Source organism: Cupressus sempervirens, chromosome 3 (assembly GCF_028749045.1).
Source record: "Cupressus sempervirens isolate cs-2001-9-10 chromosome 3, ASM2874904v1, whole genome shotgun sequence".
In the NCBI taxonomy this organism is placed as follows: Eukaryota; Viridiplantae; Streptophyta; class Pinopsida; order Cupressales; family Cupressaceae; genus Cupressus; species Cupressus sempervirens.
The window spans coordinates 1,047,685,981-1,047,707,411 of NC_143120.1; the positions used below are offsets into that span (position 1 = coordinate 1,047,685,981).

General features: G+C 36.8%; 1 protein-coding gene across 9 annotated transcripts in view; it reads left to right on the forward strand.

The window, feature by feature from the left end:
• Positions 1–21,431, forward strand: part of ATM (Serine/Threonine-kinase ATM-like protein) — a 427,822-nt gene that overhangs the window by 90,189 nt on the left and 316,202 nt on the right. For all 9 annotated transcript variants that reach the window (XR_016362919.1, XR_016362920.1, XR_016362921.1 and 6 more), the window contains exons 14-18: positions 2,815–2,889; positions 10,017–10,058; positions 10,482–10,552; positions 10,803–10,851; positions 11,339–11,410. Coding sequence is in view for 6 of the 9 variants with exons in the window: in XM_089822957.1 (XP_089679083.1) it covers positions 2,815–2,889; positions 10,017–10,058; positions 10,482–10,552; positions 10,803–10,851; positions 11,339–11,410 (309 nt within the window). In the remaining 3 variants the exon portion in view is untranslated. The remainder of the gene's footprint in view (positions 1–2,814; positions 2,890–10,016; positions 10,059–10,481; positions 10,553–10,802; positions 10,852–11,338; positions 11,411–21,431) is intronic.

The window sequence follows — 21,431 nt, forward strand, 5'->3', positions numbered from 1 at the left end:
ACGGTTGGGTAAAAGTGACCAAGACAGGATATAGGAGATATTGATAGTGGTCGGCAGGAGACTTCTTCCGATGATAGTAGGACCGACAGAGAGGAGGAAGAAGATGACGAGTAGGTGGAAGTGATTACGGCAACACCACTACTATTTTTGCAACCTACACTTTCAGCGACAACACATTTGGTTCCGGTGGGTATGGACAACGCATATATCTTAGGGTTTGGACAGTTCCGCAGCCAGGGATGATGACCCCGGTCATCTTAGCGGCTTAGCCCTCGACCATTTGGGAGGCTGCGGCCATAGTTGGGCCAGAGTCATCACTGGCGACAGCTGTATCGGAGGAAGTGATGGAGTTACCAGAGGAGGCAATGGACTTACTTCCTGAGAACTCGGGAACACCACACGTCAGACTGGAGGTAGTAGGATCTAACGTAGTGGTCACCATAGATGATGCATTACTAGCCACCAATGAAGAGGCTGCAATCGAGGACTAAAGTGAGCAGGAGCTGAGTGGGTATTTGGGTAGCAGGTTCAGCATTAGACCGGTAGTATCAACACTTATCACTATCTCAAACATGATAGTACCTGAGGTAACAGATCTTCCAGCCCCAACAGTGAGTCATCATCCTACCGTGGAGCCACCACCACCCCCACCACTGACAGGGAGCACGATTGAGAGGATGTTGGAAGCCATAGAGACAACAATGGCCACAGAACTCACCACATCATTTGACCTTCTGACAACTATAGAGGAGGAGGATATGGAGACATACTTAGCAGATGTATTGACTTGAGGTAGACGAGTAGTACTCTCAGCACAGAGACGCGCCTTGGAGTTTGTCGTACGAGAGTTAGAGCCGTCTTGGCATTTATGAGAGTTTGTTGTCCAACGACGTTCTCTATATGTTTTGAGGTGAGAGGATGGGCGAGCATAGAGACCCCAGAGATGCGAGAGGAGAGAAATACCTAGGAGCCTGTGGTGGAGAGCAAAGTTGAGCAACTGACGCGAGGGATAGTACAGGTGTATCAGGAGGCATACTATGCTTTGTGCAGGAATAAGGTAGATCTGGTAGGATCGGGAGGAGACAACTACTAGATTGGCCTCAGTAGAAGCAAGTTTGGCCACCCAGTAGGCGGCTTGGGAAAAGGAGTGCGCAACACTCATCGCTGAGAAGGTAGCAGTTGTATCTCAGTTGGGGGATGCAAAGAAAGAATCAGATACAAAAGAAGTAGAGCTTCGAAAGATACTTGGCATGATGAAGAGGGCATTGGAACTGCAGATGCAAGTCAAACTGAATTTGGACGCTCATACGCAGTAGGTGCACGAGTTGTGGGTGCAACTAAATGAGCTTAGGGCACAAAAGGTGTCTACCACGCCAGTTGGACCAGGGACACGACCCTCTACTTCTTCATTGTTTTTGATGTAATTAGTAGTTAGTTGTCTCTATTTTGTCATCCAGAGACAACTTTTCTTTTTGGGGGTGATGATGTTGTCGTTAAAACTATAGCCGATGGGTAGAGTTGTATCCAAAAGGTTGCATGACAGTTGAGTCACCCCTTTGGTAAGTATATGTACATCGTCCGAATGACTTATGAAGGATCATCATTGTAATTGGACTTGCATATCTACTTATATGAATAAAGTCTCTGTTCTGTGTTACATTCTAATCTATTAATGCAATAAATATCTGTTTACCCTGTACGGTAAACAATAACTACTTGTAAATTCCCTTTGCCCAAGTGCTTTTTCTATTGTTTTCTCCCGATGCTAATTTGTCCACTCATACCTCTTTTCACTTTCGCGGGCATTTTATTAGTTCTTTACAGAATGAATTCATTTGATAGGTAAAAATTTAATTACTATGTATAATAAATTATATTTAGTTCTTTAAAAGAATTAAATACAAGAGTTCATGCAAAAATAATTTATAAATGTTCAAAATGATAATATCATTATAGTTTATGCAGATCACCTGTTTTACTTGGTAATTGACGAAGCTGAAAGAGTTTCCTAGGGTTCTATCGAACCATAAGGTAACCTTTGGCATTACATTTGTAAACAAAGATTATATCATGTTTATTCGGCTCAATCAAGTCAAATCAGATTTAGCAATACAGAGATAAATTTGAACAATGTTTGCCAAGTGTTGACAAAAATCTCTCTTTAAAAACATTTGAACATTGGCATGGTTAGGTGATGCATACATGATTCAGAATTTTAGCTACAGCTCTTTCTATTTTTTTCAGAAATTCTTCATATATTGTTGTATGCAAACTGTTTAACAAAATGACAATAATTTAAAAGTTAGAAACATTGGACGTTTGGAACAAATAATCCTAGTAGAGGCTCTTACATATAGACCCTGGATAGTTATCCTCCCTAATTGGTGCACGATCTCACATTTCGGATGTAGGAGGTGAGGGGACCATCATTGAGAAACTTGTTAGGTAATATATTGTCCACAAATATACTCTGTAAATTCAGTGAGGCCTCAGAAGCTCTTTTAGTCTGAGCTTCCGACAATGTTACCTGTTTTTCATGCTTTCATCTTCAATGAATTGATCAGAGGTTTCAAAAAGAGATTATCGAGAGCATATATCAATTTCCTTTGACAAATTTTACCTGAATTTGGCTTTTATTTATATAGAGATTCTTAGGATTGGAATATTATTGTACAAATTTTGAAATTCTTTTCATCTTTTATGCCTTTACATTGAGCATAGTTAATCTGTTTGAAGTACGCCTGTGTTCCACAGACTCTTAAAGCTGATTTTTTTTAGAATGCTATCATAACATTCCTAAGAAATGTATTGCAGGCTAAAGATTGTTGGCAGATGATATGGAACAGTTTGATTCACTGGTTACCATCATTCAGCAACATGGGTATAATGGTAAGTTTTTATTTTCTGGTATTGCTATATAATCAAAAGGCTACATCTTAGGTTTTGCAGCTGTTGTTGTAATTGACAAGATTTGATGCAGGAGGTACACTTGGTTTTTGGGGAATTATTCAATTTGCCTGCTGATCACACCAGTGAACTGAGTTTAATCCTAGTAACTTTATTGAATGTACTCATAGTTGCATTCCATTTGCATAGCATAGACAATAGCATTATAAAAGTGTAGAGGGCAACTCATGCGGTATCTCATAAGAAATGTGCTGCAAATCTGTAACCACCACTGTATCAACACATTTTATTCTTTGAAAAAGTGATATCATGCTCTGCTCAAATCTGGGATTTGAAATCAGTAGGATCATCCGTTTGTGATTTTGATTCAACTCATTTACTAACACATTCAACAGTTTTAGAATACCACATTGTATCACAGGTTCTTCATCCCTGAGTGGTGAACTATGCTCTCTCCAGGTATAATGTCTACCTAGAATGAATGTCTTGTCACTGTCTATGTCACTGAATATCAATCACTAAAATATTAACACTAATCAGATTGAGCTCAATTCCTGTAGGCTGACATGAAACCGATTTGATACCACTGTAATAACCCTTAGTTTGGTTATGGCTAATCAACCATAATTTATTCCTCAATTCATTGATTGGGAATTATGTCAAACACTTGGCTAGCTAAGTTTATATTGCTAATGAATTGTAATGTCCCCTTCTCTGCACTAGGCTAATGACATTTATTTTGAGGATGCCAACTAGTCACAAGATTCTATTTGGTTTCGTTGGGGAGATATTTAAGTGGGGGAGCTTCATATAGTTAAGCTACTTTATTTTATAAAGTTGATTTGTAAAGTTACCTCATGACTTAAAGTCATTTTATAATAGATGTAACTTAAGTGACTAAAAGAAGAAAATGACTTTTATCCCACATTACCTAGTTGTGGGTATCTCACCTCATATTGAGGTTGTAAAAGCAAGAGCTACATTGGGATTCACCCCATGAAATATATCAACATATTGTTATGAAAATCGGTTGCTTGAATGTGACTAGCTATCTGAAGGATGAAACCCCTTAAGACATTGGGAGATTGGACGTAGCCCGAGTAGCTCTTAGAGGTGTACAAATAGGTTTAGACATAAGTGGTAGTATAAGGCTCTTGCATCAAGTTGAACCTGTTGGCAGAAGTAAGTGTTACCCGTAGAAGTAATTGTGAGTTCTTGTACTGATTGGAAATACATATTATCTGTTTTGTATGCATTTAGAGTAAGAGGGAGTTTGCGTGGTATCAGGTGTGGGAAGTAATGTTATTGTCATAGACATCAATAGCAAGTCTGGAGGTCGGGTCACCGTCATAGCATATCAGAGGTTGCACTATAATCGGAACTTGTGAGGAGTGGGCAGAAGTGCAGACATGATGACTCCAACAGCAATCGGCGGCGGAGTAGTCATTACTGTCAGCCACACTAGGCAACGTTAGCAGTTGTAATAAACTGCAGACAGTGAGTAACTTCAGCGGCAACCAGTCTGAACCATCATTGCAATCAACACACAAGGCCTCATTAACAGTGAGAATACACAGCCAGCTAAGGACGCCATAAAGTCTAAATCATACAGAGAAGTGAGAAAGCCATAGTCCGAGGCATGACAAACTCCAGGTTCATCTTTACACTTAGTATTTCCTTTTTTTATGCGAGGAACTATACCTGTTATCAATGGGTTTTTGTAATCTGAATGTTTAAGACGTCCATTCACTGGACTTTTCATAATCTGTCTGGTTAATATGCGAAAGTGGTTGACTATATAAAGTGATGCAATTAATGTGATTCATGTGATTATCTTTACACATCTGGTTTTTGCACATGCGGTCACTGTTATAGCAGCAAGAGATTCAACTTGTCATTTGGTTCAATAGTACTCTTTTCATTACTTGTTATATTGCTGAGTGTTTTTGTCATCCCCCCGGCTTCGGATTCTTATAGTTGTATTAGAGCCACAAGACCTGTCAAATTGTGGGTAAGTTAGTAAGTTGCAGGCTGGTTTAAACAAGAAAAATGTTAGATAGGCATGAGTAGGAAACCTTATAAATTTAGTCACATCTGACCTAAACAGGCAGGGTCTTCAAATCAGATTAACATTGAGGACAGTTATACAATTGATGAGGAGCTAACCTTTGTGACAAGCTTACAGGTTGAACAGGGTGAATAGGTTGAATAGGTACAAGTCCTTCAAATGGCACACGAGGGGAATGAATAGGAATGACAAGTGAGAGAAACCTTGCGGGCCATTAGAGATGGACAAAATAACATCGCTACTGCACTTCAACAACTTACAAGTGCTATGCAACAATTAGCTCCGACTCACAGGAGAGCACCAAGTCATCACAGTGGAGGTGGCAGTGTGGCAGAATCACTCCAAGCTGCCTTTGCCGCAACACAGAACATCGACAGGGCACTAATGCCCATTTTTGCTGAGAATAATGTTGAGGAAGAAGTAGCACAACCCGCGACACTTGGCTTACTTCCGAGTAATGTTATGGCTATGTACGATGAATGGGATCTGTTCCCTGATTAGATTAAACAAAACTTGAGCTTTATTCAATACATGAATAAGAAAAGGGAGACAGAAAGACCACAATAGGACAGGAGGCCTAGGGCCTAGAAGAGGGACTTGAAGCACGACATGAACAAGTTATCTCTTCCCACTTTTGATGGCAGTAGTAAGACATCCGCTAGAGCTTGGATATACCTAACACTTAAGCCCATGTTGGAGATAGAAGCCATTAGGTTCGCCACAATGTAGTTAGAGGGAGCAACATATAATTGGTGGCATCATGGGTTGTTCACCCACGATCATGTTCTCATTACATTTTACAAGATTTTCAGCTCTAAGCTGATCACCCGTTTTGATAGGAAGAACATTGAGGTCTACTATAGGGATTTGGCGCAGTTGCGACAGGGTTGATCTCTAGATGACTTCATTGATGAGTTTTAGCGGATCTCGGAAATGGTTTCGGATATGACAAAACAACATAAGGTAATGCTATTCACTGAGGGCTTACAGGACAAATTTTGAGGTTTGGTCAAGGTCCTTAAACTAAACACTTTGGATGATGCCATTGTGATTGCACATGATCTAGATTCACCTTCCTTGATACTACAACCTCCTAAGAAACCTTATAAGGGGTCTACTTCGTTCCAAAAGAACAAGAACCAGCATAAGACTACCCCTCCTAGATTGGACTTTGAGACACAGAATGAACTCAGGAGGAAGAAGCTATGCTTCACTTGTAGGGAGCCATGGACATCCGATCATAGATGCCTTGGCAAAGGTAAAATACGTTATGTCGAGGTCCTGTCGGAAGAGGAGGATGAGCAGTAGGGGGGTAACGATGTTGATGGCAGTGATGAGGAAGAAAGTGAAGAGCAACCTCCTAAAGAGAGGAAGAAGGAATCCACTCCAGAACAGTCTCCTATCATAGCTTCCCTTTCTAGCAATCCCACAGGTCACCTCTTTCGCTTGAAGGGTGTAGTTAGAGGGCAGCGTTTTGTGTGTCTTTTAGATACAGGTGCATCACATAACTTCATAAGCACATGCTGGGTTTCAAAGATGAAGTTTCAGGTTGATGATATACCTGAAGAAAGTGAAGAGCAACCTTTTAAAGATTGGAAGAGGAAATCCACTCCGCAACAGTCTCCTATCATTGCTTCCCTTTCTAGCGATCCCACGGGTCACCCCTTTCACTTGAAGTGTATAGTTAGAGGGCAGTGTATTGTGTGTCTTTTAGATATAGGTGCATCACATAACTTCATAAGCACGCGTTGGGTTTCAAAGAGGAAGTTATAGGTTGATGATATACTCGAGGCTGAAGTTAGAGTGGTAGGAGGCGACAGATTGAGGTGCACAGGGAAAGTGCTAGGGCTATCGATTCACTTTGATGACTTTCTTCTAGAGCCAGATTTTTATATTTTTGATTTGGATGGATTAGACTCCATGTTGGGAAGACAGTGGTTGCAGACTATTAGCAGGTACACAGTTGATCATGATAAGATGCAGCTAGAATTCTTATAGGATGGTCGACAGGTGATTCTCAAGGCCATGCCAGAGAGTGAACCCGGGTTGATTTTAGCTTGAAGGATGGACGCTATTATGAGGCATGATGACATGGATTGGGCAACACATTGTTTCATTTCCTCTAAGGCTACATTAGGTTCAAGACAACAGCTTCATGTTAACATTCAGCCGGTGCTTGATAAGCACAAAGGGGTTTTTGAGGACATACCCCTGGGCATTCCCCCAGATAGAGGGTTTGAGCATATCATTGAGTTGGAGGAGGGCGTGAAACTTGTCATTACCACTCCTTCTCATTATCTCAGGCACTATAAAGAGGAAATAGAAAGGATGGTTAAGAAACTCTTGGACATGGGACACATTAGACCTAGCTCCAACCCCTTTGCTTCTTCGGTAGTTTTGGTGAAGAAGAAGGATGGCACTCTTTACATGTGTTTTGATTACTGTGCTCTCAACAAGAGGACCATTAAGAACATGTACCCTATTCCTCGCATTGATGAGTTACTAGATGAATTACATGGGGCAGTCTATTTCTCGAAGATAGATCTTAGATCTGGATACCATTAGATATGGGTTCATGAGGAGGATGTGCATAAGACAACTTTCCAATGTCACTATGGACACTATGAGTTCTTGGTTATGCCATTTGGGCTCACCAATGGACCAGCCACGTTTCAGTCATGTATGAACCATAATTTTAGAAAACAGTTGCGCTAGAGCGTGTTGGTATCTTTTGATGATATCCTAGTTTTTAGCAGAACTTGGGAGGTGCATTTGCAGCACCTAGATGAGGTACTTAGCATTATGGAGGAGCATTCATTGTTTGCGAAGGAATCAAAGTGTGAGTTTGGATTGATTGAGATTCTTTACCTTGGACATGTGATTGGTGTAGATGGGGTGAAGGTACATTGAGAAAAGATACAAGCAATCCTAGATTGACCACCACCGAGGGACGTGTCGGATTTGAGGGGCTTCCTTGGTCTTTGCTCTTATTACAGGAGATTCGCTAGAGGTTTCTCTTAGACAGTAGCTCCCCTCACCGATCTCACATGGAAGGGGGCATTCAGGTGGACAGATGATGCAGAGGTGACCTTTGATAAGATCAAGAAGGTGATGGACACATGCTTGGTTTTGGCACTTCCCGACTTCTTTCGTCCTTTTGTCTTAGAGTGTGATGCTTCAGGGAGTGGAATTAGCGTAGTTCTGAATTAGAATAGGCATCCAATAGCTTATGAGAGCCGGAATCTCAAGGACAATGAGAGATTGTACTCCACATATGACAAGAAAATGCTAGCCATTATGCACGCTATGGGACCAGGTGAAGGATTTTTGCATCTTCAAACTTTCCCTTGTCCTTGGAGGAATGACACCGATAGGCGCATATTTAGCCTTGCAATGGATTTTTACCTTTGCTGAAAGTTACTCGCCTTTCCTGATTTAGTGCTCTTGGCACTAACCTTTTTCCTAGGTCTCATTGTAGGATTTTAAATCATTTAGTGTGCAGACCCTAGACTTGATTACACAAGTGGTCCCACAATTTTCACTTTGGTTCGTCAAGCAATATTGTTATACACTTTTCATCCTCAGCCCCCTCAAGGGTAAAATCAACAAGGGTTTGGCATAAAATGTGATACTAATAAGAATTGTGTTGTATGAATACAACATACTTATCTCCCTTCCGGTTTTAGCTTCTGCTACTTTCTTCTCTCTCTTTAGATTGTACTTTTTATTAGCTCATACCATTGGACAACAGCGATCACCTCATGCATCTTGACAGTCATTAAAATTCTGCATCTGTTCTTTTGACAAAGATCAGTGGCAAATTTTCTGCCAATACAGAAATCCATTCAGCCGGCCATTTCTCACACATTGAGATTACTATCCATTTTCTACTGACTGGAATATATATATGACAATTTGAATGGTCTCCTCAAAGCAGTGGAATTCGCACGCACCAAGCGAAAAGTTAAACAAAAATTCATGTTTGCTGATAACAAATCTTCAAGGTGATAAGTAGTGTGTGACAATAATTGTGCAGTCAAGCAGGATGAAGCCATTTTCTAGGGCATGGTTATTATAGTTTCCTCAACACAACTGAAGAAATTGAAAATAAATGCTCAAAGCAGAGAAACTAAGGAGAGATGGGTCTTGGACCAATTGGTACTTTCAATGATTCCCAACACCCAAAATAGCAAAACGCTGTTAAGCATAAAAAGAGTGTATTTCAACTACTTCACAAGCTTTCCTAAATAGTGAAATACACAGTTAGGAGGCTAGAGAGAGGGTCCCATAGGATTGGTGCCTGATTAGCGAAATGCGAATATCTCTTGATCCAGACTTCACACTATGGAAGACACTGCCTCACAATTGGAACTGGGCATGAAGATAAGGGTTACTTCCTTGTTCACATGGTTTTGCTTATCATGCTATCTGTTGATTTCTATATTTAATGGTAGCAAGATGACATCTAATTAAACTATTCATTTTCTCAAATAAAGTTTAGCCTTTGTTCTGTCTAGAGTCGTTTAGTTGTCTGTCTTTGTTACCTTTACATTGTTGTTTTGTAGTCATCCTTAAAAAGTGTTTGATATGTACAAATATTATTTTTTATCAATTGAAATGGCAATTTTTCAAAATGAAACAAAATCATCTTCAATTTGGTGTCTTCTTTGCAAGACCTAAATGATGATAGGATCAAGCTGCTATTCTAGAGGTGGCTGTGTATCAGTATTTTCACCCTTAACAAGTTTCTATTTATATGAAATTTGATATTAGGAAACAATATTGATTGTTTTGTTAGGGATCTTATACCTTCAAATGCGATCCCTTGGGTCATATTTTACATGCTCTCTTAAATACCATGTCATCTTTTTTAGCATTGCTGATGATTGCTGACTTTGCCACTTGTCATTGTGTTCTCTTCATATTTTCCGGTTCTTTTCTCAAATATATGTCAAATCTGATATATCATTATTTGTTATTTACATTCGTGATAGTTGTTTACAATGTTACTTCTAATATATTTTTAACTTATGTATGGCAGATAGATGCTACTTTCAAGCTGCTTGGTCATTTAATATCCCAGGTAGCAATTCTGAATGTCTTCTATTTTGGTTTATGAAATTTGTATTACGATCTAATAAAAGATTGTGGGAATCAAATGAAATAATAGCATGGCTATTCTGCTGATAGTGGGTGGACTTAATATCTAGGCCATGTGCTTCTGTGATGGGATTCAGGGTAGGTATAATCACCTCCTGTTCACCAGTGAAGTCATAAATATAGAAAAAATAGATATGCTTGACAGAAATAACTTATATTAATAGCAGTATAACAAGGGAATGTAATGTATTGGCCTTGTTTTGTGTGACCAGTATTGTAGGCCAGGGATGAAGGATGAAAATATAATGAAAATGAAGTGGTCTTCATGGTATAGGTGTCATGGGGTTCTATAATATTAACTTTTCTGGCAAAATCAATGTTTAACATTATCCTGATTACTTTTCAGAATCTTTTGCCTTTATATTCTGTGCCTCCAGACTTTTGGGACTTTCGGCTATTTTCTGAAGAGCCTTCAGGGTATGTCCCTGATATATTCTGGCTGCTTTATGTCTGATTTGTTTTTCATGATATTTTACAACTTAGAAATACTAAAATGGTCAATTGGTAATGTTGTGGTTTAACGTAGCTGCATACAATTGTCCAGTGGGAAAGAAACATAGAGTAATTAATTAATATTGTAAATAATAACTTTTTTAGTTGGTTGTTTATTAGCTGCATGATTTGTTGTTTTGAACTTCAAGTCTCACAGACTCTTAATAAATCACAGGAGCCTTTTGTATTTCACTGCATCATTCTTCTCCTGTGCAAGTTGTCAGGTATGGTTTGTTGATATTAATATTTGCTTAGATATCTGTATTGTTGTTGATTAATATTTGCTGAAAAATCTATATAAAAGAATGAGAGGCACACTTTTCTTACCTGCCATTATTTGTATTTTCCTGAATGCCTTTCTCTAAAATGTGGTATATGTATGAGCTTGTTATCATATGGTGCCTTGAAATTTTTTATTAACTCTTTTGACTATTTCTGAGAGGTGTTTAGCTAATAATCTTAGCACCGTTTTAAGGACCATGTCATATGGTAAATTTTCAAACTTAGAGTGCTGTGCTGAACGCTGGCAAGTTAGATTTTTTTGATTACTGATAATTGTTGTGAGCTTCTAATTAATAACAAGTTTCTTTATATTATTATTGTAATAGAAATCGTTGATTGTCTCAAAGAGAGGCAATAGTAAGAGAAAAACTGAAAATTTTCAGACCTTCCTATATATTTAGAAATGATATGTAATTCATGTTTTGACAGGTTACCCATGGAGATGTTCTGCATCTCCGTAGGAAGCTCTTGAAGTGGATTTCAAAGGTTTTAAACTCTTTGGTAAGTGTTTTTTTGGGTGATAAAATGTTGTCATTCATTTTTTGTTTACAGTTATAGAAGAGAATCATTTTCAATATTAAATTTTCAATTATTATATTTTGTTTATGTTTTTTATTATATTTTCTTTGGCATTGGTGCCTGTTTGGATCTGATTATGTAGAAAGATCCATGATTCTTCTTATGTTTAATTTATAAGTTGCAAGAGTATCTTGCGTTCTAAACATAGCCTCACGAGGATGTGCTTCTTGGTTGGAACCCATACACAAGATAAGGACGTGTGCCTGCTATGCCCCTAACCTGATAACCCGTTTCAGGACATGTGTATGCAGATGATAAATAGCCTCCTTGTTTGGTAGATGTTTGACAGCCTCTGCTTAGTCCAGTTGAAAATGTTTTGTTAATTTGCGACTTCCTCATGCTCGCTCAAACAATTATGCAATGGTTGGCTTGATTAAGTAAAGCTATCTAGATTGAAGTTTCATTTGAGTGGGAGTTTCCTGCAAAGGTAGCTTTGCCATGTGATCTTGGTTATCAGTGGTCGTGTTATGCTCTGTGATCCCTCCATGGTGGTATTTCAAGTGGTATTTGCTTCCACTAATTACTTTTTCACACTCTATGCAAATCGCTGTATTGATTTCGGGTCCTTCAGAGCCATACTTCTAAGCCTTGCTTTTATCCCCTTAGGTCGTGTGCCTACAATTCTCAGATGGACGTGTGTCTACTGAGGCACGGACAGACCTTGTAGCTGTCCTAGTTGTGGACGAATCTCTATTTGTCATTTTAATTAAATTTCAACCTACACATAAAAATTTAAACATCAAATTAATATATTGTATTTTAATAAAGAAATTCAGCGGACAAACTAAATTAGTTTAAATAATTTTAAACATAGTTGAAACATGAAAAACAAAAAAACAAAAAAAGCTGTTAGGGTTTGAATTTTTTAAGAGAATGTTCAATTCTTGAGAAAACTATGAAAAATTCTACAAAAATTGTGTAATGTCCCCTTTATAGGAGACAGGAGATGAGTTGTTGGCTTATCGTCTGAATTCCCATGGGCCAATGGGTTGATAAGGCGACTCACAGGTTGAATTTGAGTGAGGTTCCAGTTTGCCTTCGGTTAAACAGTACCAGGGATCTAAGAGCTTAAGACAAAATTTGGTTTTGAGCCCTAGATTGCATTTTAATGAATAAATGAGGAAAGATATTAATATTTTCTAAGTCTCTTTTATAATAAAATAATAATAACAAAGTTACATGATATATACTTTTTATTAAAATAATAAAAACTTGATATTATAATCACTTTTTAATGACGTCCTAAAGTAATATTATGATAATAAAATAAGAGGGTGACTTTATAAATAAGTCATTAAACAAAGTAAAATATAATAGAGTGGGTAAACTCTAATCAGGGTCTGAATGGCTTGGAGGAGAAGATAAAAGAGCTTTGGGGGGTTCATTTTGAAGGCATCCAGGTTAATGAAATTAAAGGCATTTTTGTGAAGAAAATTCTGTATGACAGGGTTTTCTGCAATCTGAGCCCAAGAACAAAACCTTTTGAGCTTTCCAGGCTGGACATTAGCCCAATGCATTTACAAGACCAAACAATTGCACTTGTACTATGGTTCTTTGCTTCGACATCTTAGTAACTATTTGAAAGCATTTTAAATCACATTTAACATGAACTCAGGGAATCATTATCAGACTGAAACATTGAAACAACAAGTAAAGAGATTGTTTGCAAAGTTTTTGATGAAATTCCTTGATCCTCTAATCAGCATTGTGAGGTCGGAATTGGCAAGGAATCTTTCAAATTGCTAAAAATTTGTGTTAGTTTTTATTTGTTATCCTCTTAAACAATTTAGGGTACATTGGAAGTGCTATTATAGAATTTCTCTAAAATTAGATGCGATAAAGACAAGACAAAATGATTTTAAAAAAAGAAAAAGATGAAAATTTACCCGTGAATCTGATATAGCTCAAAAAATCTCTTCAAATCCACCAAAAATTGCTCTAGATCCCTGCAAATCACTTTCTTTTCCTTAGAACCCTTTTTTCTCCCCAGACAACAGTTTAGAACTCACAAAATGGATTTGTGTTTGGCTGACAGTTCCTATTGGGTGGCTGTGGCTGAGAAATAGCTGGCTTATGGTTGTTTTCTCGGCAATAAGTTGCAGTTTTATCTGTGATAAAGTTCTAACTTTTCGGTGGTCAAGTGTTGGATTTTAGCGCAGTAAAAAGCTTATTGCTGATAAGTGCAATTATGTTCAAAACAATGTATTGAATATAAATATGAATTCCTAATTTTCTTCCACAAGCATACAAATTTATCCATAGAATTCACAAATTTAAGCATTAAGGTCAATCTCAAGCAATAAAAATGGATTTTGAACAAGGATTGATGAGAAAGTCAAGCAAATCTTTTTAAGCCCAAGAAATCACTGAACACTTTGCCAAATCCACAAATATCGACCAAAACAAATCAAACTTCTTGGGGAAGGAGTAATGACATGCAGGAATCTAAAGATCAAACGTCCATAAAAAAATTGTCCAACAAGCCCAAGCTCGAATTTCACAAGTTCTTCTTTAGGAAAAACCCCTAATTTATTACGAAAACAAGCTCATCCAAAATGAGATAAAAGTTTCTTTTTAATAAAATTCCCCAAAGACTATAAACCCCAAAAAAAATATAAAACCATCATATCCATAATATTTTATCAACAATTAAATAGATACAAAAGCCCCCAAGATAACATGTTAAAATACCAATACAATAATGTTCTTAAAAAAAAATAGTCAGCTACGACAATTATGCCCAAGCACATCAACTGGTTACATTGAACACCATGGGCAAATGATGTAATGTTCCCAACTTTAATTAATGTGGGTCCAAGTTATTAATGTTTGTATTTGTGGTTCCGACTGATTTAATATATCTCGAACCCATTTTTATTTTGTTTTTGTAGTTTGTGTCACCGTTAGCTATCTTTGTACACCCTCGGAAAGTTTCCTGACGGGTATTTAAGCACTGCTTGTAGGTAGTCTTTGGGTATGCAATTTGGATTATTTCTTGTATTGCGAATTCTAGTTGGGATTCTTTGTTGTTTGCCATTTCAGAAGTGAAAGATCTTCCCTATTTGGCTCTTTTGGTTTCGGTGAGATCCAACCCTCACCCTATTCTGTCGCCTATAGCACTTCGCTGCAATCTGGCAAATCGGAGCACTATGATCTTGCGAATTAATGAAGTCATGATTATCAATTTCTCTTGTGTTGAATGAATAAGGTATTTCATATGCATTCTGTGTTTTTTCCTTGCATTTTACTGTCCCATCTATTATTTGCAAGTTCCACATTACATCTCGTGTGACATTCACCCTCCTCCTATGCGGTATCCATTGACCGTACGACCCTCTTCAGCCTAACCGTACGACCTCCTTGTATGGCTTCCCACACCCCTTGTATCCATCGTACAACCACATAACTTCTATTGTACAACTATCTTGTTTGCATCGTATGGCCACCATGTTGCCATCGTATGACCACTTTATCTTCCATTGTACGACCTCCAACATCGTCCGTACTCCCCTCCATAACCAAGATTATTGTACGACCCCAGTTCTAGTGTATCCGTACTTCATTGTTACACACACAACATAAATCAGGAACCTTCTACTTGTTTGTCGCATCCCATAGAGGTCAAGAACATTATAGTGGTATCAGAGCAGAAACTGTCAGGAGCATCTCTAGAACCGTTTGGGAAAGTGGTCGCGCAACATAGGTAGTAGTTTTGTAGCACGAGCTGTGACTGCGCAACACGTGAGCATCTCCAAAACTATTCGAGAACATTACCGAAACTGTTCAGGAACATTACAAATGAAAAGGGAAATGATTAAGATACAACCCTGGAATACACCAAACTTCATCCAAACCAAACATACCATCCATGGTTGTATGTTGCCTCATTGCAACTGGTGAGTATAAGCATCTTGGGGAAACCTGTTGTCCAAAAGGCGGAGTGACAATCTTGGCTAACACATAATGACCACATGAAAATCTCCACATATGACCATTGTTGGGGTTATAATATATATCTTTTTGGGCATGCTCATCCCTGCCAATTTAGGGGAAGTCAATGTGTGCTACCTATCCATATTAGTATAATAACCGAAGCACATGTACATATGTAATGCCAAATAACAAAGGGCATAGAGCCATCATGTGGATCTTATGAACGAGTAACTTTGATTTTGTCCCTCTTTGTACGAACACATTAGATTAGATCCATATGACAATAATACAATCCTAACAATAAATAGCCATCAAAACTCATAGCATAAAAGTAAGCATTGTCATGTGTCATACCATATGAAATATGTATACTGATCATCTAACATGAACATGTCCTTCACATCATACATTCAGTAAAATATCTTATCTCTAAGATATAGTCATATCATTAATCCCATGTAATGAAATGCATGTGATAATAAATAAATCTATCCATGAACACAAATGATAGTATACTGGGTGACAAAATTTGAATAATTTAGTTTCGGAGCCAAAACATCATTGTGAAATATAAATGTATCCAATTGCCATCATACAACATCATGACATCCATTGACATGCACATTATGCATATATGAACTCTATAGAATCATGTCAATAATCAACTACTCACATTTGCAATGATATCAGATGGACAAAAGAATAGACCAGGAATCAAAAGTATCACACAAGCATATTTAGAGTCTAGCTTGATCGAAAGAATGAACATATAACAAGGTGCCCACACAGTAGGCACTACATATATGATTTTATACGATTGATATTTGTATTTGAAAACCTCAAAATTTATGAACTTATTGGCTACTGAATTTAGTCCAAACAAACTTGAAATGGATGCTTGTGAAAAGCTTATCATCTCTGCACCATTTCCACCTTACATTTTTCTTATCTATACACTATGCCTTAGGGCAAAAACCTCGAGAAGTTGGCATCAAGGAAGACACACCACTAGTTTTCCAAAGTCCAACATCCAAGTATTGAGCAAAGAAGAATGAGTCTATCTTTTCCTATGCTAGTTCTCAAATAGAGATCATCTAGTGACTATTACATTGACATATCTACTTCCCTCCCAAGCTGTCAATTATCTTGGTCGATAAACTTTTTGGGGCATGTACATTTGCACGTCTTTTTGATGGCCAAGGAAACTGAAAGAGCAAGTTCTCATCAAGCTCTCACTTGGAAGTAGATGGTTAACTGGTTAAATGGCTCATTTATTTTATCATAGAGACTTAGGGTTTTTCTCAAAAAGTTAGGGTTTTACAATACTATGTTATTGGACTTGATTTCACCTTGAATTCAAGTTATAGTAGCAATTACAATTTCAAAGAATTCAATTTTATAAACTTTAACTAGATTTAAGCACACATTGACCACTTATTCGTTGATTAGAGAAAACCCTAGTTTTGTTGTAAACTATGGAGAGAGCTCAAATGAGTTGAAATTTTGAATGCAATGGAAAGTAATTGTTATGGTGATTAAGATTCTGTTTTTACTTTATTCAGACAGTCAAGAATTCTAAGAGTAAGAGTCGCCTTACTATTATTGCTTGCATGCTTGAACACGATTGCAACTGTTTGTTTAGAAGTTTAAATGTGGGCTATTGATTATAGTTGGTGACGAAAAGATTAGTTGTTTTGATTGTTTTGACTAGGTTTCGAAAATGTTTTGCATGCATTGGGAGATGTGGACATATCATAACACAACATCAAGGAATGCTCTTTACCTTGCAACGAATAGTCAGCTCTACGCGTTGACAGTCTGCAGTCTTGCACTTGAAATTGGATCACACCATCTTGATACTGTGGGCTTGTGTTAAGCTTTGCCTTTGCTCGATAGATTGCGGCAGCCCCAGGAGACGTGGCATCATATTGCCGTAGCGCACCATTGAGTCACTTTTATATCTACACTACTTTGCAACCAATTAAATGATGGAACACTGGACAATGTGCTCACTTCACCTTTGAAAGGGATGAGATCCGTGTGACAACCACTTTTTTCGGGTGTTAACTATCAACTAACATATCAAAGAAATGTAGTTATTACTTTATTTTCATATGAAAACAATTATGTTAGTCATGTTCATGTGAATGAGATTTATGGCTAAAAATAGTTAAACAAAATTTCTTAACTAAGAATTGAAAAACACCATCAAAGAATTTACCATGGAATTTAAAATCTACATACCATGGAATTTGAGATCGAAATAAATCTAGGAATGCTTCTGCAACCACCCAGGTTAGTCCACGAATACCACTATAACAATATCAAATGACGACTACCATCCAGTAGCGCTATATCAAAATTAAATGACAGTTACCGTTAAATACCACTATATCAATTAGGGCATCACATACCACTGTATCAATTAGGGTATCGATTACCATTGGATCATTTAGGGCATCAGATACCACTCTATCACTTAGGGCTTCAAATACCATAGTATCATTTAGGGCTTCAGATACCATTGTATCATTCCTTTCCTTCCAATTGCTAAACTGTGGCATTAACATAAGATTAGAAGATAAGCTCATAATCATTATGAAAATCTAAAATAACAATCATATAGATATATTTCATGTTTAGTTAGAAGATCAACCAATCTAACTGGTTACCAATTATATTGACGAAAATAATTGCTTTCATTTAAAGAAATAACTGTAATGATGATACAACCTAATTAATCTTACCTTTTATTTGAACATCATAAAAGTAAAAATACCTGTTTTTCAACAAACGTTTGAAGTATAGCTTATCTTTATCTGATGCATGTTTGACATCTTGTGGAGAGGTGAAACATTGTCAGGGGCTTAACCACCCAACCTCATACCATAACTTATCCCCACACAATCTCTGAGGAGAAAAGCCCTTCCTACTCGGAATAGAGAGGGAACATCTTGTCATCCACTGAGCATCTTGGTATCTAATATCACCACTCGACTTGACAACAAGAATTACAATAACATGATCATGCATGAGCCATTAAATGATATTATTCCAGATTTAATGTATCATATCTGATTTTTTAAATTTTCTATGTCATTGCAAACCCCATCTCACCTCTTTACCTTTTCCATGGCTATACAACCAGTGAATCCCAGGTGCTTGGATCTCAGAGCAATCAGTTCTGTTTGATGATTCTCAACTAATTCATGAACATTATATATATATATATATATATATATGTATATATATATATATATGTATTTATATATATATATATATGTATGTATATATATATATATATGTATGTATATATATATATATGTATATATATATATATTCCAACTTATCACAATCCGTGATTTGGAAAGGACGTTCTTAATGATTGTAGAAATTATTGTTTAATTCTAATCTCCATTGACATAATGATTTATGGATTCATATTATGGTTACTTGGCTCTCACTTGCCATGAACAAATCTAAATTAAGAGAATCAAATCTGTAAAATCAAAAAAGATATCATCATGATAAATACTGTAGCTTACTGCTATGAAATTCGATATTATTACACCCTTTGTTCATGAAAAAGAGATTGTAAAACATTGGATTCGGGTGTTCCACATAACTTGGATAATCTGATCTGGAATGGTTTTTCACATGACCTAATATAAGTTTGGGTCTGTCCTGAAGTATTTGCAATTCGACTTGATATCCAGCTCTCCTTCAGTTGCTGTGTTAGCATAAAAAATGCAGAGATACTTAGTTTTCAGTGATGATCGAATCACATATGGCAGAGTTCTAAGGCGCTGCTTATGAATGGAAAGTGCAGATTGATATAACAGTGGATTCGGCACATGAAATATCTGGAAGTCGGGTGTTATGGAGGGCGGAGAGAAGACTGAAAACGTAGCAGAAGATAGTCAGGTGCATGAAACATATAAAAGTCAGGTGTCTGGATCTTGCTAAATGTTTTTGTATCTGCACTTCTTTGGTTTTCCTTTAGGCGTAACCACAGTGCGTATATGAAACTATCAACTCCAGCAAGGAAGAACAATATATATAACAGACTTGAAGCAAGAAAGAGGCTGCTATAAATTGCAGAGTTTTCGGATGGAGTTTGCAGAGATTTACTGGTGAATGAAGCCGAAACTATGAGCAAAAGAAGACGGAGTTAATGGAGAAGTCGGAATAATAAAGGAAGCCAATCTTTGAGAAAGGTAATTGGGTGTATTTAAAAGGATATCCACCTCTATAAACAGCTTCAAATTAAAAGGAATAGTTGTGACTTCTTGGCTTTCGTAACTTAAAAGATTATTTGTCAATTTATTTTGCCAAGTGTTTAATCGGTTACAATCAAGAAGAAAAATAAAAGGATGGAAGAAAAGTTGGAAAGTTATAATTCGATTATTGTTATAATCTATATTTACATACGTTTATGTAAATATATTAATGTGGTGACATCATTTTATTGTATTATTATAATATAATGGTGCCATTTCATTTTTATATCTATATGTACGTATAAACATACATATTATAATAATATGGTGAAAGATCATTTAAAATCTTTTGAGGTACATTTTAAATTTTAATTAGATTATTTTAATTAAATTATTTATTTAATAGCTCATGCGGTTTCATCGATTGCATCCTGATGTTCAAGTCGCTAGGTCCTTAACCCATTTGCCCAGTGATGGTGATGCTCCTGTGCCCAATTCTTTTTTGACAATGCTTCCACCCCTTTGACGTGCTTCCAACAAAGAAATTCCCCGCAGTTAAATCATATTATTATAACAAGTTATAAATAATCATAACGGCTAACCGCCTTTTCAATTCCATGAATTCATGATAAATAATCAACTAGCATGTTATCTTCACATGAAATTATAACGACTAACCATCTTACCATTTCACAAGATTATAACAAATTAACTCTCAGTTGACTTCATGTGAACCTCAATGGCTATATTTTAAATTAGGTCAAAAATTGGGATGTAACAATCCTCTAGACAAATGTTGCCAATGTGCAAGAACGTGAGTTTGACGGAGAGCAAACCTCTAAGCCTGTGAGTGCACACTATGCCATGTAATTCACCCATCCTTTTCACATCATGACAATTAAGTACTTAAATTTTGTGAAGTCTCTCAGAGATACAACCTTTTAAAGTGTTCGAAAGATCCATTACTATAGACGTTTGAAGTAAGGAAAGAGAACTGAAGAAGATATAATTAACTATGAAACCAACAAATATGTTACAAGCAGATTGTATGAGGTGAACTATGGGAAGAAGAAATAAGATTGATAACTACCAATCATAAAATGTTTGATAAGCACTGGTTAATACTAAGAAGCATTAGATTTATGCATGCATGATGATCATAAGTCATGAACCTACTCAAGAGCACCGGTAGAACAATCGTAATGGTAATACAAATGCCCCATGTATGTACTTGATACCTCTAAAGGATATAGCAACCATATTATGCTAGGATTGAAGACCATTTATGAATAAAGTCTTATCGGGATTTCCAAGCGCTAAACAAGATTACAAGTGGCCAGCAATCGACACCATTAATGAACAACATTGATGGTGATAGTCCCTGAAATTAAATAATGATCTCTATGAAGGGATAAATATCGAACTCAAACAATTAATGATCAACAAATGTTAGAAAGAGTTATTGGATATGATCATAAAATACACTTATCATTAACATTGAAAGATTAAAGGATAGTCTAATCGGTAGTTAGACAAGATAAAATATTTATTGATGATAAAATAATGGATATCTTATAAAATGGCATACCAATGATTTATTGAAGACAAGCCCATTGATATGGGCAACTGCGAGTGTCAAGCATCCTTAATTGATAATCTAAAAGTTGATATTATATTTTGAAGAGTCATATGTAAAGTCAGCAAGGATAAATGATAGGGATTAAGTAGACTACCCAAAGGATGCTAAAGGATATGAGATACAAACTGATCTGAATGTAGTAGGATGTAAT